General features: G+C 41.8%; 2 protein-coding genes across 6 annotated transcripts in view; one reads left to right on the top strand and one right to left on the bottom strand.

The window, feature by feature from the left end:
* Nucleotides 1–17,900, top strand: part of LOC140480850 (receptor expression-enhancing protein 1-like) — an 88,180-nt gene that overhangs the window by 32,035 nt on the left and 38,245 nt on the right. For all 4 annotated transcript variants that reach the window (XM_072576350.1, XM_072576359.1, XM_072576367.1 and 1 more), the window contains exons 2-5: nucleotides 142–214; nucleotides 5,083–5,159; nucleotides 9,166–9,286; nucleotides 14,559–14,672. In XM_072576350.1, coding sequence (XP_072432451.1) covers nucleotides 142–214; nucleotides 5,083–5,159; nucleotides 9,166–9,286; nucleotides 14,559–14,672 — 385 coding nt within the window. The remainder of the gene's footprint in view (nucleotides 1–141; nucleotides 215–5,082; nucleotides 5,160–9,165; nucleotides 9,287–14,558; nucleotides 14,673–17,900) is intronic.
* Nucleotides 24–17,900, bottom strand: part of mrpl35 (mitochondrial ribosomal protein L35) — a 72,407-nt gene continuing 54,530 nt past the window's right edge. The window contains exon 5 of one of the 2 annotated variants that reach the window (XM_072576409.1): nucleotides 24–185. In XM_072576409.1, coding sequence (XP_072432510.1) covers nucleotides 173–185 — 13 coding nt within the window. In that variant the 3' untranslated portion in view covers nucleotides 24–172. Of the gene's footprint in view, nucleotides 186–2,214; nucleotides 2,234–17,900 lie in introns of those variants that run through there. The other variant, XM_072576417.1, reaches the window with a different exon arrangement.

Here is a 17,900-nt window from a genome sequence, read left to right as displayed (position 1 = left end):
CTGATACCAAAATGCCTTTCTTTAAAAAAAAAGTTCAAAAGGTTGCTCAGTGGTGGCTGCACGTTTTGTGGTTGCCTTCATTCCGAAGTTACTTTTGAGATGCATTATGTAGATTATCCTAACTGAAGTTTCCTTTTCCAGGCTGATTTTTGGCACACTTTATCCAGCGTATTCATCTTACAAGGCTGTGAAAACAAAGAATGTCAAAGAATATGTAAGTTATTATTGTTTGTCTTGCAGCAATGATATTTCCCACAGTAGATGCCAATATTTGTTCTGACATGAGTTGATTTGATGTGGGTATTGTGCAAAAGGTAATGGTTTTGAAGGAGTTTGTGATGAAGTTGTATTGGGTTCTAGAGAATAAGGCACTTCAGCATGAGATCCCAGTGGAGACAGATGGGTCAGCTCTAGCTCCAAATAGTCGTAATTAGTTATAGCTAACTAATCAATATAACATGTAACTAATCACCTCATGTTATGTCAGATATGACTTTATTATATTCTATATATAAGATCTTTTATTAAGGCTCACCTATGAGCTGTCCTCAACCATTGACAATCAGACAAGTCCTGAGACTATTTTTATTTTCCTAAAGGATCACTAGATTGTGAGAATTCTGGACCTCTTCTGCACCCTCTCCAAAGCTTCCACATCCTTCCTTTAATGTGGCAAACAGAATTGAACGCAATATTCTAAGTCTGAACCAATGAAAATCTTATAAAGCATGACATCCTGACTCTTGTACTCAATTCCTCAACCAATAAAGGCAAGCATGCCTTAGGCTGCCTTTACCATCCTATCTACTTATGTGGCCACTTTCAGGGAACTATGGACTTGAAACCCAAGATCCTTTTGTAAAGCAATGTTGTTCAGGGTCCTGCCATTAACTGTATACAGTACTTTTCCTAAATAGTTGATCTCCCAAAGTGCAGCACCCCACACTTAGCGGATTTAACTCCATCTGTCATTTCTCCACCTATAGCTGCAACTATTCTATATCCCTTGGTATCCTTCTACACTATCCACATCTCCACCGATCTCTGAATCATCTGCAAATTCACTAACCCACCTATCTAGATTTTCATGCAAGTCAACAGAGGTCCCAGTATTTATCCCTGCGGAGCACCATTAGTCACAGATCTCCATCCAGAAAATCACCTTTCCACCACTACCCTCTATCTTCTATGGGCCAACTAGTTCTGAATCCACGTGGCCAAGTCACTATGGAAACCATGCATCTTAATCTTCTGGATGAGCCTACCATGAGGGACTTGGTCGAAAGCCTTACTAAAATCCATGTAAACAACAACTGCTCTAACCTCATCGATCATCTTCATCATGTTCTTGAAAAATTCAATCAGATTAGTAAGACATGACCTGCCTTGCTCAAAGCCATGCTGACTGTCCTTAATTAGGCCATGCGTTTCTGAATGTGTATAAGTTCTATCCCTAAGAATTCTCTCCAATAGCTTGTCAACCACCGATGTCAGACTCATTGTCTGTATCTTCCTGAATTGTGATGTGAGGGACAAGTTTTTTTACACAAAGCTGGTAGGAGTCTGGTAAGAGTGCCATGAGTGGTGGTAGAGGCACATACAGTAGGGGTGTTTAAGAGGCTTTTGGATAAGCACACAAATATGCAAGGAATGGAGGGATATGGACCAAGGGCAGACAGGAGGGATCAGTTTAATTTGGCATCATGTTCAGCACGGCGTCATGGGCTGAAGGGCCCATTCCTGTGCTGTACTGTTCTATGTTGCATGTTCTGTGTTCTAGTGGAAACCAATAATATTTAGTGGAAACAGATATTTAACACTCTAACATTGTGTAATGTATCTTTGTGCAATTACAAATCTTTACTCTGTGTTTCCTTAGCATTTCTATATCCTGCAGCTCCTGTGCTATAAGCAGGACAAACATTGAACTGCTCTTTCCTCTGAACTGAATGCTGAGATGCTCTTGGCTGAAATCCTACAAATTTTGGCGTCTGTGAGGGCTTCACTAAAGACTATTTCACCTGCAGGAACAGGGGCAGACTCAAACACACGGACATAAGGCAGCAGTTGGGATACTTAATATGATAAGGTGGGGGTTGTGAAGGGCAGGAGGTACCAGGTGCAATATTAAAGTGCTATGAAGCAAGTTCCTGCTTCCAACTCACCTTACAGAACTATTCCTCCCATGGCTTAGCTATGCATCCCTTCTAGCAGTAATCTGGAGAATCCTTAGCTGCAAATTAGCAAGACAATGAATTGTCAAGGTGGGGATATCATCTTGGTGGAATCCTGACATGAAATTTAAACTTTGAATAGTGAAATTTTTAAATTACTTTATGGGATTTAAGAATTTTTTGGCAAGGCCAGCATTTAATGCTCTTCCCTAGTTGCCTTTGAGAGGATGGTGGTGAGTTGTCTTCTTGAATCGCTGCTGTCCAGGTGCTTTGGTATCCCCGCAATGTTATTACGAAGACAGTTCCAGCATCATTGACTCAGCATCATTGAAGGAATGATATTATTGTTCTTACTGAGGATAGATTGCGGCTTGAAGGGGAACCTATATGAGATGCTCTTCCCATGCATCTGCTACTCCTTTGCTCATAGACATATCGCAGATTTTGGAAGGTGCTGTCGAAGAAGCCATAGCAAGTTGCGAAGGCATTTTGTAGTTGGAATGACATACAAAGACAAGAGAGTCATACTAGACTAGTATGGAACACTGACTCAGCCTCAACTGGAGAATTATGTCCTGTTCTTGGTAAGATTTCAGAAAGATGTGAAGGAATTAGTAAAAAGAGTGCAGAAAAATTTATGAGAAGATTTCAAGATAGAGGGACTTCAGTTATATAGATAGTTTGGAGAAGTTGTGACTATTCCCTCACAGAAATGGAAGTTGAGAGCAGATTTGATTGAAGTGTTCCAAATCCTTGATGGAGTAGATAGGGAAAAACAGTTTAGAAGACCATAAGAATTGGTGGAAGATCAAAAATTTAGAGGGCACACATTTAAGGAAATTGGCCAAAGGAGCAATAAAGAACTGAAAAGACACTCGTTCACACATTAAATGGTTCAGATCTGGTGTGATTACTTTAGGAGGAATTGGACAATAATCTGAAAACGATGACTATGCCCCAGATATGGACAGAAGGCTGGGGAGTAGCATTAGATAAATTGGTCCTCTGGATAGTCAGTGTAGGAACTATGGCCAAATGGCCTTTTTCTGTGCTGAAGCAGTTCTATGCTCCTGTATTGCCATAGTTAAAGAATAAAGGTCGTTCTATTATAACGTGTGATTTGTCAATGCAAATTGGCTATAACACGATTGACGAATTGTGGGCGTTGTTTGGATAACACAAACTTTCTCCTGAATGGGTGTAGCGATTTTCTATTAGCGATCTTGTACAGCGCAATTCACCATAGTGGTTTTCCACAGCACAAATTTCTATAGCACAAGGTTGCAAAGGAACACAGCTATCACATGAAAGCAGAATGACCTGTATTGTGAATTATGGCTATTGGTACAGGATGTATGAAGGAACCAAAATCAGCTCCTAAGGTGAGATTGCCCAACTGGGCTGGTGGCATACCTAAAAATAATTACTTCAAACTTATTGGACCAAAGGGTCTGGTTCCCATGCAGTATGACTCTATGACTATATTTACATGAAATAACATACCATTGGCCTTCTTCACTGCCTGCTGCCCCTGCAAGCTTACTGGTTTACAAGAACACCCAGGAATCACTGTACCTTCTCCTTTCCCAATCAATAGCCTTTCACATAATAATTTGCCTTCTGGGTTTTGCTACCAAAGTGATTTGCACGGTGGCTCAGTAGTCAGCACTGCTGCCTCATCAGCACCAAGGACCTAGGTTTGATTCCAACCTCGGGTGACTGTCCATGTGGAGTTTACATGTTCTCCCCGTGTTAACGTGGTTTTCCTCCAGGTGCATGGTTTACTCCCATAGTTCAAAGATGTACAGGTTAGGTAGATTGACCATGCTAAATTGCCCACAGTGTTCAGGAATGTGTAGTTTAGGTGCATTGGCCATGAGAAGTGCAGGGTTACAGGGATAGGACAGGAGGATGGGTCTGAGTGGGATGCCCTTCGGAGGGTCAGTGTGGACTTGTTGAGCTGAATGGCTTGTTTCCACACTATCATGATTCTATGATTCTATCTTACATTTATTCATATTATACCTCATTTGCCATCTCTGCATCCTCCTCACGCCTTACCCTCCCACCCAGCTTTGTGTCATCTACAAACATTACATTGAGTTCCTTCATCTAAATCATTAATATATATTGTGAAGAACAGGGACCCAAAAACTGATCCCTGTACTTTCACACTAGTCATTGCTTGCCATTGGAAAAAAACCCATTTATTCCTCCTCTTTGTTTCCTGTGTGCTAACCAGTACTCTATCCATGTTAGTACACTACCTAAATCCTGTAATTTTATGTGCTAATTTTATTTGGGGAAAAGCCTTCAAAAAGTCCAATAAATTACATCCACTGGACCCCCTTATCAACTCTACCAGTTACATCCTGGAAATATTCCAGTAGAATTGTCAAGCACAATTTCTCTTTTATAAGTTCATGCTGTCTCTGTTTGATCCTGTCACTATTTTCCAATCAATTTCACACTGAGCACGTTAGCCTCTCAAACCTATAAACTCTATCATCTACAAGGACAAGAACAGAAGCTGCAGGGAGCCATCACCACTTGCATGTTCCCTCCATGTGAACACCCTGAATCTGAATTATATCATTATTCTCTCACTATTAGTGCGCGAAAATCCTGGAACTGTTTCCTTAACTGCTGTCTGTGAGTAACCTTGCAAAATAGACTGGTGTGGTTCATAAGGCAGTTCACTACCAACCTCTCAAGACCTATTAGGGTTGGGTAATAAAGGGTGGCTATTTCAGTGGCTCCATTTTGCTTAAATGCATTAAGAAAAGTCATGGGTACCTGACTTACCAATGTTGAGAATAGTTTGTGGCACAAGTTCTATTTTTGTTTTTGTTTGGCAAAATGTAGCTTTATCAAATAATGTTTTTTTTAATTTCTCTTATCGAACCAGGTAAAATGGATGATGTACTGGATCATATTTGCACTGTTCACCACAGCAGAAACCTTCACAGATCTGTTTCTTTCCTGGTAAGTGTTGTTTTACTGTTGTAGTCCAACACACATTGTAGAATCGTGTCATGTACCAATGGTGAAATTTATAGACCTCTGCACTGCTTATGATGCCCTAATAAAAACATTTCAGCACTAGATCTGATTTTTGTTGTGTCCAATAATAGTGTATTTTGTTTTACAAAATAAATTCAACCTCATAATGTAAGGATTCAATCAGCTTTTACAGCAGTGGCCAAAATACTAATGGACAGCAAGGTTCCTGGCTCGAAAGCTTCAACAACTAGTGCAGCCCGACTGAAGAAGAAAAGTAAAAGTTGCATTTATATAGCACCTCTCATGACCACAGGAATTTGCAAAATACATCCAGTGATTTATTGTTCAATTGAAGCTACTGTTGTATTCCGGGAGAAATATAGGAATGTGATAATGACCAGCTAATCAACTTTTGTGATTAAGGGGTAATTAATATCCAGAGTTGGGGCGTCATGTTGAGGTTGTACAGGCCATTGATGAGGCCTCTTCTAGAGTACTGTGTGCAGTTTGGATCATCCTGCTATAGGAAGGATATTATTAAATTGGAGAGGGTTTGAAAAAAATTACAAGGATGTTGCTGGGAATGGACGGTTTGAGTTATAAAAAACAGCCTGGAAAGGCTGGAACTTCTTTCACTGGGGTGTAGGAGGTTGATTCTGGATTAGTGGTGCTGGAAGAGCACAGCAGTTCAGGCAGCATCCAAGTAGCTTCGAAATCGACGTTTCGGGAAAAAGCCCTTCATCAGGAAGGGCTGTTTTTACCTGTAGGAGGTTGAGATTTATAAAATCATAAGGGGCAAAGATAAGGTGAATGAGAAAAGTTTTATCCCTAGGGTGGGGAAGTTCAAACCAGGGGCCATATTTTAAAGTGAGAGGAGAAAGATTTAAAAAGGACATGAGGGGCAACTTCTTTACACAGAGAAAGTTCATGGGTGACATGAACTGCCAGAGGAAGTGGTGGATGCAGGTACAGTTACAACATTTAAAAGACATTTGGATAAGTACATGAATAGGAAAGATTTGGAGGGATATGGGCCAAACGCTGGCAGGTGGGACTGGCCTAGTTTTGGGAACATGGTTGGCAGAATTGCTTGGACTGAAGGGTCTTTTTCCATGCTGAATGACTCTATGACTCTATATGTATTACTGTTAGAAAAAGCAGAGGTGATCGTTTGAGTTTGAGTTATTATTTTCACATATACTGAGATACAGTGATATCTGCACTCCAGGCAGATTGTACAGGGGTCTTGACAGGTTCAATGATCAGAGATGTTTTCTCCCATGGCAGAAATTAGAATTAGGGCACATTGTTTAAAAAATAAGACATCACCTATTTAAGATAGTGGTGAGAAAGAATTTATTTTCTCCTAGCATTGTTAGTCTGTGAAATTCTCATCCACAGACAGCTTTAGTGAATGTGTCGTTGAATATATTCAAGACTGGGTTAGAGATTCTTTTTCATTAACAAAGCAGTCAGGGGTTATGATGGTCACACAGGAAAGTTCTCTTAATGCCACAATCATATGAGCCATGATTGCATTGAATGAAGACGCTGGCTCGCTGACTAGATCCTAAACTTTGTGATCTCATGTCTTATAAAATAGTGCTATGGAATCTTAAACATCCACCTGAATGGACAGGCAGGCCCTCAGTTTATCATGTCATCCTAAAGATTGAAGCAAAAATAAGACTCTTGGGCCTAGCCTGTCATCCTCAAGGTGGGAAAGTACTGTTTGGAAGGAGGGAGCCTTGGTGAATTTCTGCAGTCCATCTCGTAGATGGTACACACTGCAGCTACTAAGCGTTTGTGGATATAGTGCCAATCAAGTGGGCTGCTCTATTCTGGATGGTGTCAAGTTTTTTGATTATTGGATCTGCACCCATCCAGGCAAATTCATCACACTCCTGACTTGTGCTTTGTAGGTCTCTTGTGATGTTGTAATAGTGTCTCTAACTCGGAAACAGGAGCATTGAAGTCCCACCTGCTCTAGATGTGTGTAATAATGTCTCTAGACAGGTTGATTAGAAAATATCAAGAGTGTTGAGTTAGATCTTGCCTTTCATGTCTGGGATCAGAGTCCAAAGCTAGCACAGGATGGTAGGTTAAGTATCTACCTACTGTAAGATTCCGAAGTGAAATGAACTTGGACTGTGCCAATCAGCTTCAAATGGGCGCTACAGAACAAAACTTTACATTTATCATATTTGGTCCTGGGGTTGCTTGAAGTGGGAAATAAAAAAGCCAAGCTAATAGTAGAGACATTTGACCTGTATCTTCTTCTGTTAAACTTAATAAAAATATAAGAAATATGGCTCCTTAAGACAACTCCATTATTCAATAATTTCATGGCCAATAGGAGTAAGACATATGGTTCCTTAAGACAACTCCATTATTCAATAATTTCATGGCCAACTTAACTCCATTGTCCTGCCCATCTCCATAGCCTTTAATTGCCCATTTGAAATGAAAATTGTTTTATTTGCTAGTAATGATAAATATCCCAATTTCCTTAGCCTGTTCTTATAATTAAAGCATTTGATCCATTATCCTATCCTATTCAAAGATTGATAGCATTACCTCTTTCTGCATATATTTTAGATTAGATTACCTACAGTGTGGAAACATGCCCTTCGGCCCAACAAGTCCACACTAACCCTCCGAACAGTAACCCACCCAGTCCCCTTTCCTTCTGACTATTGCATGTAACACAATGGGCAATTCATCTGGCCTGCGGAAAGAAACCAGAACACCCGGAGAAAACCCACACAGACAGTCACCTGAAGCTAGAATCGAACCTGCGACCTTGGTGCTGTGAGGCAGCAGTGCTAACCACTGAGCCACCACACTGCCCCTTTGATGTCCATTTTAATAAACATAGTAGACCTATATGTTCCTTTTTTACAGCCTTATCAATTTATGCCACTGTATTTAAAACTTTGTTTGTCTGAGAGAGATTTTTTCTTTTAAAGTTTTATCAATTTGTGTATATATCTTAAGATGTGACACCTAACATTTCTTCTTACTAAATTTAATTTGTCTGTCTGCCTGTAACCTATGTCCTTCCAAAGTTGCCTACAGCCTTCTCAACGATTAATTATAAACATCCCCTACTTTTGTGCTATGTGTAAATATTGATGTTATATCCTGAAACCAAAGTCCAGTTCATTTACACATAAAGATTAAGAAGAGCACCTGATCCTAGGGATAATGTTTACATCGCTCCAGTCTGAAAACATCTATTTGCTGTTGCTTCGTGTTTTCTGCTCTTTAAATAATTTCCTACCATGCCACTTTCCCCTTAATATGAGTGCACACTTTTTAAACCAACAAACTTTCTGTGTAGCATCTTGAGCATCAATCACTACATTTTCTTTATCAGTCCACTCTACTACTTCATTCTGTTCTGTTGGTCAAGCAAATTACCTTGTGCGAAACTATGCTGCCTACCATTATTTAACTTTCATCGTTCAGAGTGAGTATTGGGCAGGCAATTGATTGCAGCCTCAAGATTAGAGTGGTGCTGGAAAAGCACAGCAGGTCAGGTAGCATCCGAGGAGCAGGAAAATCAACATTTCAGGCAAAAGCCCTTCATCAGGAATCAGTTTCCTGATGAGGGGCTTTTGCCCAAAATGTCGATTCTCCTGCTCCTCGGATGCTGCCTGACCTGCTGTGCCTTTCCCAGCACCACTCTAATCTTGACTCTAATCTCCATCATCTGCAGTGCCCACTTTCGCCTAATTGATTGCAACCTGTTAATTCTGCCAATGGGGATGTTTACTTTCCCCTGTCTCTTGACAACATGAAGCCCACTCAGGGTTAAAACATACCCTTGAGAGTGTATAGATGTGAGATTGGGTTAAGATAGCAAGTATTTAACTTTGCTTGAGGATCATCTGTTTACTTCTTTCTGTTTTGCGTTGCATGTGTAAGCTGGTCTGATTGTATGTGGACTGTACATCACAAGATGCTCCTCTGTTTGTCCCCACAGGTTTCCGTTTTATTATGAACTTAAAATTGCTTTTGTTATTTGGCTGCTCTCGCCTTACACAAAAGGTTCCAGTGTTCTCTACAGGAAGTTTGTACATCCAACTCTCTCTTCCAAAGAGCAGGTGAGAAAAGTTACAACACACTTGGTTAATGAAGTTGTTCAGCTTGACCTTTAATGCCTGCCTTTCTCTCTGAAAATTTCTACGAGACTCAGAGGAACAGGAGTAGGCCATTCAGCCCCAGGAACCTGCTATGTTTGTAAATTAGTCTTGGATCCATAACCCTTTATACCCTCATCTACTAAAACCTATTTATCACAGTTTTGAAATAGTCAGATGACCTGGGATCGACAGCGTTTTTTTTCATGTTTATGATCCCACATTCTGGAATTCCACAGCATAGGAAATAGCGCTCTCAATCCACTCAGTCAATTCCTTTCAAAAACATAAACACCTCAAGTACATCCCCTGAGAGCAAGCCATGTCTCTTGGGTCCAGGAACAAAAATCTGAGATTGCATACTTCTTTCTTGTTGCTGATGTAGATGTAAGACAACAAGTGTAATTTCATATCAAATCCAGATAATTGTGCCAGGAGTAACAGAGTGTATTACTGCGGTGTCTCCTTCATATTTATGAGACTGACATTGAGTTGTTCTATGTTCCCTAGTCTGTTTTGGCTGACAACAGTCACAGACTGCAGAGTTTTTAATTTTCCATTTGTGTATTGGGTATCTGTATTGATGTTGGTTTGTGAAGATCTGGTATAGGCTGGCCCAGGCTGATCATCCTGCATTGGGTCTTTCGCCAAGTGTGGTTTGTGACTTATTCTCAACTCCATTCAGCTTTCTAAACTTCATCAGGGCCCTAAAGGGCTTGCACCAGTTATAAACACACAGAAACATAGCAAATAGGTGCAGGAGTAGACCATTCAGACCGTTAAGCCTGCACCAACATTCAATATGATCATAGCTGATCATGCTATCTCAATATCCCACTTTCTGTCCGTACCCCTTTAGCCCCAAGGGCCATGTCCAGCTCCCTCTGGCCACAACAACTTCCTGTGGGAGAGAATTCCACAGGTTCACAACTCTCTGAGTGAAGACATTCTTCCTCATCTCAGTCCTGAATAGCTTATCCTTTATTCTTAGACTGTGACCCCGAGTTCTGGACTTCCCCAACCTGGGAAATATTTTTCCCATATCTAGCCCGAGGCAGGGTTCCAAAACTTCACAACTCTCTGACAGAAATAAATTTCTCCTCATCTCTGTCCTAATTTTAAAACTATGTCCCCAGTTCTGTACTCTTGTCATGTCCATTTTGTCAAAACCATATAGGGTCTCATACAATTCAGTGAAATCACCCATCACTGTGCTACACTCTAGTGAAAACTAGTCTAGCCGGTCTAATTTTTCATTATGCGACAACCCAGTATTTCCAGGAATCAATTTAATAAACCTTCTCTGAACCACTTCTGACACATGATATCCATCCTTAAATAAGGAGACCAAACCCACACAAAGTATTCAAGTGGCGTTGGTCTGAATGCAGGAGTTGTTCATTTTTCACAATTCACTGCATAAGTCAGCCAGAATTAACGATATTTTGCTTAAATACTCTGTGCATCAATTCATGCAAATTCCTACTTCACATTCAAACATGGATTGGTCAGACATGATGAATCAAACTATTACAAACTGGAGACAAGCCTTTCCATTGCCTACTTCCACAGATGTCCTGTCTGAGAGAGCTGCTGACCAATCAGATTCACTCACAACTCTGCAGTCTCAGCAGTGCTACCAGGATTGGTGGTGACAGCTGGGACTACAAGCCACAGGATGACGAAAGGTTTAGGGTCTTGCAGTGAAAAACAGAAGAAAGGCACAGCATGTTGGCTGAAGGGGGGAGGTGATGAGAGCATGTGGGGCTGGGCTTTGAAGATCACTTGGTCTTGAAGATCAGTTCGAAAGAGTGAAACTATGGGGCTTAGACCTTGGAGAGAGAACCTGCTTTCAAACAACACCTCCCCCACCGACAGCCCACTCTGAGGAACCTTGCAACCAGGTCTGGAAGGATCGTGAGGTGGCCTGGAAAGTTCTGCCTTTAATATTCTTTTACTGCTGGCTATCTCAAAACACTCTAATGATCAAAGTATCACGAAATAGTGCAGCACAAAACAAGGCCATTCAGCCCGCTCTTTGCAAGAACAGCTCTCCTACTCCTTGTCTTTTCCCCTTATTTTTGTTGTAGATAATTGTCCAATTTTCTTTACCAGAGTTTCCAGTTAATCAGCCTTTTTTTTAGTGCACTGTCAGGCAATCATTCCTAATCCTAATGACCTGCTGCCTAAAATGGTTTTGCCTCAATACTTTCAGCTTCCTTTGCCAATTTCCTTGAATTGATGACCTGTGATTCCATTAACAGCAGTGGGTCAGCATGATAGCTTAGCGTTTCGCACTGCTGCCTCATTGTGCTGGGGACCTGGGTTTGATTAGATTAGATTACGTACAGTGTGGAAACAGGCCCTTCGGCCCAACAAGTCCACACCGCCCCGCCGAAGCGCAACCCACCCATACCCCTACATCTACCCCTTACCTAACACTGCGGGCAATTTAGCATGGCCAATTCACCTGACCTGCACATCTTTGAACTGTGGGAGGAAACCGGAGTACCCGGTGGAAACCCACGCAGACACGGGGAGAACGTGCAAACTCCACACAGTCAGTCGCCCGAGGCGGGAATTGAACCCGGGTCCCTGGCGCTGTGAGGCAGCAGTGCTAACCACTGTGCCACCGTGCCGCCCCTAAGGTTAGAGTTTACACATACACCCCATGCTAGAATGGGGTTTGTGCTGGGCCCTTGTGGCGCAGTAGCTGTGCTCCTACTCTTGGGCCAGGATCTCTGGGTTCAAGCCCAACCTGTTCTGGAAACATATTGTAACATACCTGAGCAGGTCAATTAAAATAACTCCACTGACAGGAGGAGCTTCTCCTTGCAGACTTAGACTTGAAAAGAAAGGGGGACAGGTTCTATTGTCTTTATCAATTTTGAAAAATGTTTGGAAATTCCACTTTAACATAGGATTCATTAGGCCTTTCCTATGAATTCAAACATTGCAACCGGAATGTTGCAATGTCTGTCCAGACTTAAATCACATATAGAAACTAGGCTATAAGCACAACTCAGTAATATCATAAACATATAGTACAGAACAGTGCCCTTTTTCCATTATCTGTTCAGTAAACTAAGAACACAAGGTGAAAATATTGATGGAGCCATTTGCTTTTAGCCTTAAATGTATATGTCAATATTGTGAAGTATAAAAACTGCTGTTGTTCCTGAACAGGATAAGGAACTCAAAACATAACTCCAAGTTGAACAGAATCCCAAGATTTTACTAAACTCAAGTCTGGACGTATTTAGTGTCTAGAAAAAAGATCCTGACCAATTTATCAGAGGACTGAATGCTGGCATGTCTCAGAAACATAAGGAGAAATATTGAATTCAGATCTTCCTGTGTTGACCTGGTTAATCTTGCTGCTTCTATTAGAGGTTACCTGCACTCAGTCTGACAAATTATTCTTGTAAAGATTCAAGCCTATTCAGTACCTATTCACAGAACACTGGCTCAAGGCCAGCTAGGCAAGGTTAAACGATGTCATATATATTCCAGCTATCGCTTCAACTTGTTGACAGTTGCTGAAAGTTAAACAGCAATATGTTTACTGGCCTTAGGCTGCCAAATCTAAAATTAGTGTGGAGAAGCATTACCACACGATTGTAAGAATGTCTGTTGAGAACAGTCAGTAGAAAACTATCAAATAAACAAGTCAACTGTTTCTACAAAAGAGTCAACTTTTCACCCAATGCAAATACTATGGCTGGCCTGGAATTATAACGATTTCCATTTCTACCAGACCTGTGTCAAACATACAAATCCATGTGATTTGGGTGATGGCATCTAATATACAATAACATGTTCCTGTTGTAAACGTCTTGTGACTGAACTGAGTGTTAGTATAGTATATGTTGCCTAGTAGCTGAACTACGTTTGCTTTGCTTGATGATAAAGTAGGGACACTGGTTTCTTGAGAACCAACATGGATATAATGCCTCTGTCCTTGTAAATGTCTCTACCCTGCACCAGAGTGAACATCCTCACATTTCTGAATAAAAGTGAAATACTGCAGATGTTGGAAATCTGAAACAAGCACAGAGAGTGCTGGAGAAGCTCAGCAGGTCTGGCAGCATCTGTGGAGAGAGAAACTGAGTTTGGGTTTCGAGTCCAGTACAACTCACCTTCAGAATAGTTCTAAAGATGAATCCTACTAGACTGGAAACATTTGAGCTGTTTTTCTCTCTCGACATGCTGCCAGACCTGCTGAGTTGCTCCGGCACTGTCTGTGTTTGTTATCTTCAAATTTCCATAGGATGAGATTTAGGGCTAGAACCTCCATGGGTGTTATCCACCATAATTGTAGGTTATCCCTGTTACTTCAAGGTTTCTCTGGCTGTTCCACTGAGGAGGAACGGGTGCATTCCTTTGGAAAATAATGAACTATGATTTTCCATTCGCTGAATCATTGAATGAGTGCTTGATTCTTCAGGTGGATCAGAACTGAATTATGCATATGGGAGATGATGGTCTAGTGGGCTATTAATCCAGAGACCCAGGTAATGTTCTGAGAACCCAGTTTCGAAACCTGCCATGGCAGATGATGGAATTTTAATGCAATTTTAAAAAGCAAGAATTGAGAGTCTGATGATGATTCCATTGTTGATTGTTGGAAAGATCCATCTGGTTCACCAATGTCCTTTAGGGAAGGAAACTGCTGTCCTTACCTGGTCTGGACTACATGTGACTCCAGACCCGTAGAAATGAGATTGATTCTTTACTGCCTCTGGCCAACTAGGGATGGGCAATAAATGCTGGCCTAGACAGTGATGCCCTCATCCACTGAATGAATAAATAAAAAAGGAAGAATTCAATGTCAGTTGTTTCAGAGAAAGTGGGATCAGGGTCTAGAATCTTAATGTAGTGCAGTGAGGAATTTGGAGCCCTGAGTGTTCATATGCGAGCTGGTTTGGTCCTCAAATCTGTCGGTTTGTGAATTGGATAATACCTCAAGTGAATTGATGAGTGGCCTCCCAGGGTGGCAAAATGAACGAATTAACTCTCCTGCAACTTCATGCAGAGTTGATGCAGCAGCAAATCTTGGTCAAAAACTGGTAGGCTGGTCCAAAATGCCTAAACTATATCTACCCATTTTTCAGAGGGACGGGAGATAAACAGGGTTGCTTAACATTCCATCAGCATGAGTAAACTATTTCAAAGATTGCCACTTGTCGTTCCAGTCAGTAATGTTTTCTCAGACGTTTCCTTCTCTTCATCACAGGAGATTGATGACTATTTGAGCCAAGCCAAGGATCGAAGCTATGAAGCTGTGGTGCAGTTTGGTAGGCGTGGACTGAATGTGGCAGCAACTGCTGCTGTCACAGCTGCTGCCAAGGTAACAACCACAGGGCAATTAACTGATATCCTTGGGCTGTAACTCACTTGTATTCAATTGATGGTTGGCACAATAGAGAGAGGCTGGACATTGGCATTAATGCTTAATGGTTAGTTCTAGATGTCCAGGACACTACTCTCCCCTGTTTCACTTTCATCAAAATCAATGGAAATAGGAAGGGTTAAACAATAGGAAAGCTGAACCAATTTTGCTAATGCTACACAATCACCCGAAGTCAACATTTCAACAGAATTACTGTGCCCTCAAACAGAGATGTTGCTGAAGGTTATAGAGATAGACAAAAGTCTTGAACAATCAAAACGTGTACGTTATTCAATGTATGTTAAAAGGGAGTTTGGGTTGGCAGTAGTTTGCTCAGGAATTTTGGATCAGATTAGTAGGAACAGTGTAGGCACATTGATGGTACATTGAAGCGAATGGGCATGATGAGTTTAGTGGCCTTTCTCATTCCACAGTTCTTATATTCCTGTTGTTAAACTTGAGAGGGTGCAGAAAAGATTCACAAGGATATTGCCGGGACTGGAAGGTTTGAGTTATAGGGAGAGGTTGAATAGGTTAGGGGTTTTTATTTCCCTGGAGTGTTGGAGGCTAAGAGGTGACCTTATAGAAGATTATAAAATCATGAGGGGCTTGGATTGGGTAAATAGGCAAAGTCTTTCTTCCAAGGTAGGGGAGTCCTTAACTAGAGGGCATTGGTTTAAGGTGAGAGGGGAAAGATTTGGAAAGGATCTGAGGGGTAACTTTTCAAGAGGTGGTGGTGCATGTATGGAATAAGCTGCCAGAGGAATTGGCGGAGGCTGGTACAATTAGATTATTTTAAAAGTATCTGGACAGGTATTTGAGTAGGAAAGGTTTGGAGGGATATGGGCCAAATGCAGAGAGTAAGGTGGTCGGAGGGGGAAGTGGTCAGAGGGTGAGGTGGTCAGAGTGTGAGGTGTGACCACTCTCACTCTCTGACCACCTCACCCTCTGAACACCTCACCTTCTGACCACTTCACCCTCAGACCACCTTACTCCCTGGCCACCTCACTCTCTGACCATCTCGCCCTCTGACCACTTCACTCTCCAACTAACTCACTCTCTGCGCTTGGCTCATATTCCCTCCAAACCTTTCCTATTCAAATGCCCGTCCAGATACCTTTTAAATGGGGCTAGTTCAGATTGGGATGTCTGGTCAGCACAGACAAGTTCAACTGAAGAGTATCTTTCTGTGCTGTATAACTCTATGACTCTAATAAGGCAAGAGTGAAAGTTGACCTTTCCAATTACCATTGAACACCAGCCTCATTCCATCAGGCCTTAATCGTGGTTTGTATTCATAAACTTGTTTAAGATACCAACACCTGAAGGAAAAAGCATTAAACTCCAATTACTCCAATTGAACTCCAAAGTGGAAGCTCAGACCTTTGGCTTGGATTGTTGTATGATTGAGGGGCATGTCACGACACTGTGAATGTGCTGACACATTGCAATACTTGGGCATTGGGCCGGAAATTTAAACTTCCGTTGGGAAATTCCCCAGCTCTACCCACAAATGTCTCCAACTCTTGAGTTAGAATAGTACACCTGGGATAGTTCTGATGTACCTATCAAGATAATTTCCTAGGAAATGTTAGAGATATTTAAAATGGTCTAATTTCAGGGTAACTACATAACTGATTTCCCACATCAGTTACATTGGCCACCCGTCTATTGCCCCTAACCTGACCTGACTACCTCACAATCAACCAATTAGCCCCTGACCTGACCCAATTACCCCTCCACTGACGACCTAACTGCCCCACCAGACCTGATACAACATGACTCTCCGACCACGTTACTCTCTGACCTCCTTACTCTCTGACCACCTTACTCTCTGACCACCTCACCCTCCGAATACCTCATCCTCTGACCACTTCACCCTCCGACCACCTTACTCTCTGGCTACCCCACTCTCTGACGACCTCACCCTCTGATGATTTCACCCTTCGTTCACCTCACTGACCACCTCACCCACTGAACACCTCACCCTCCGAACACTTCACTCTCTGACCACCTCACCCTCCGACCACCCCACCCTCCAACCACCTCACTCACTGACCACCTTACTCACTGACCACCTCACTCACTGACCACCCCACCCTCCGACCACCCCACCCTCCGACCACCCCACCCTCCACACACTTCACTTTCTGACCATCTATAAACCTACCCATCCTGCTCCCCCCATTCACTCAGCCATCCATTCACTTATTCAATAACAATCAAATTGCACCTTTAAATTTACCATTTACCAACTAGCTGCGTCAATAAAGGTGCATTGTCTTCTGTTGACTCTGTGATTGGAGCTCTCTGAGAGATGATATGCTCTGTATTTCTGTTAAAGGTGTGTTTTTTGAAGAAATGTGGAACTGTGTCAGGTCAAGGGAATTTTCGAGCACACAACAACCTGGAGATAGCTTCCTCTCCCCACAAGATCTCCCCACCCCGTGTCATCATCTCAATATTCAGGTTATGTGAGGTGAATGATCTCATCCTTGAGCCTGGAAAGTAACTAGGAAGCTACAGAAATCAAAGACTGCAACTTAACCCTGTACATTCAATAAGAGGTTGGCATTATAGATTTCTTTGAAAAGATCCTGTGCTGAAAACCTATGTTTTTGTTCAGAGACCATTTCAAACTAACTAATATACCAGCATCTGTGCAGCCCTGGGTATGCCACCATGTTCCAATTTTAACTCCAGCAGGAGACCCAGGAAATGGTGCAAATGATAAAAAAGAACTGCTGGAGGGATTCTGCAGTTAAAACAGAGGACCTGGTAAAACCCATGCAGAATTTTCGGCCCATTACTCCATGCAATAACATGCTGTAGTACACAACTACTCAAATTTTCTGATGAGACCCATCTTTTTCAGATGGTTGGAGTATGATTTCAGGAGATCATTTAATCACAATGTGTCATGATGTTAAATGTGGTGAAATGTGTCACTAGGGATTCAGGTTATGAGAGTAAATGACCGTCAGTTAGTCATTGGAAAGGTTAGAACTGATGCCGTTGGAAGTGACACATTTAAAAGGTGACTTAATGGATGGCTTCAGTGTGATGACAGGTCAAAATCACTGACAAAAGATCAAGAGGAGAGATATAGAGAATTTTTATTTTGTTCAAAGCTGTTGGGATCTTGAACATTCTATCTGAGAAAAGATGGTGGAATTTCATCCTGTA

Source organism: Chiloscyllium punctatum, chromosome 1, assembly GCF_047496795.1.
Source record: "Chiloscyllium punctatum isolate Juve2018m chromosome 1, sChiPun1.3, whole genome shotgun sequence".
Classification (NCBI taxonomy): Eukaryota; Metazoa; Chordata; class Chondrichthyes; order Orectolobiformes; family Hemiscylliidae; genus Chiloscyllium; species Chiloscyllium punctatum.
The sequence above is the reverse complement of the archived record's forward strand: the minus strand, read 5'-3'. Positions and strand labels throughout refer to the sequence as shown.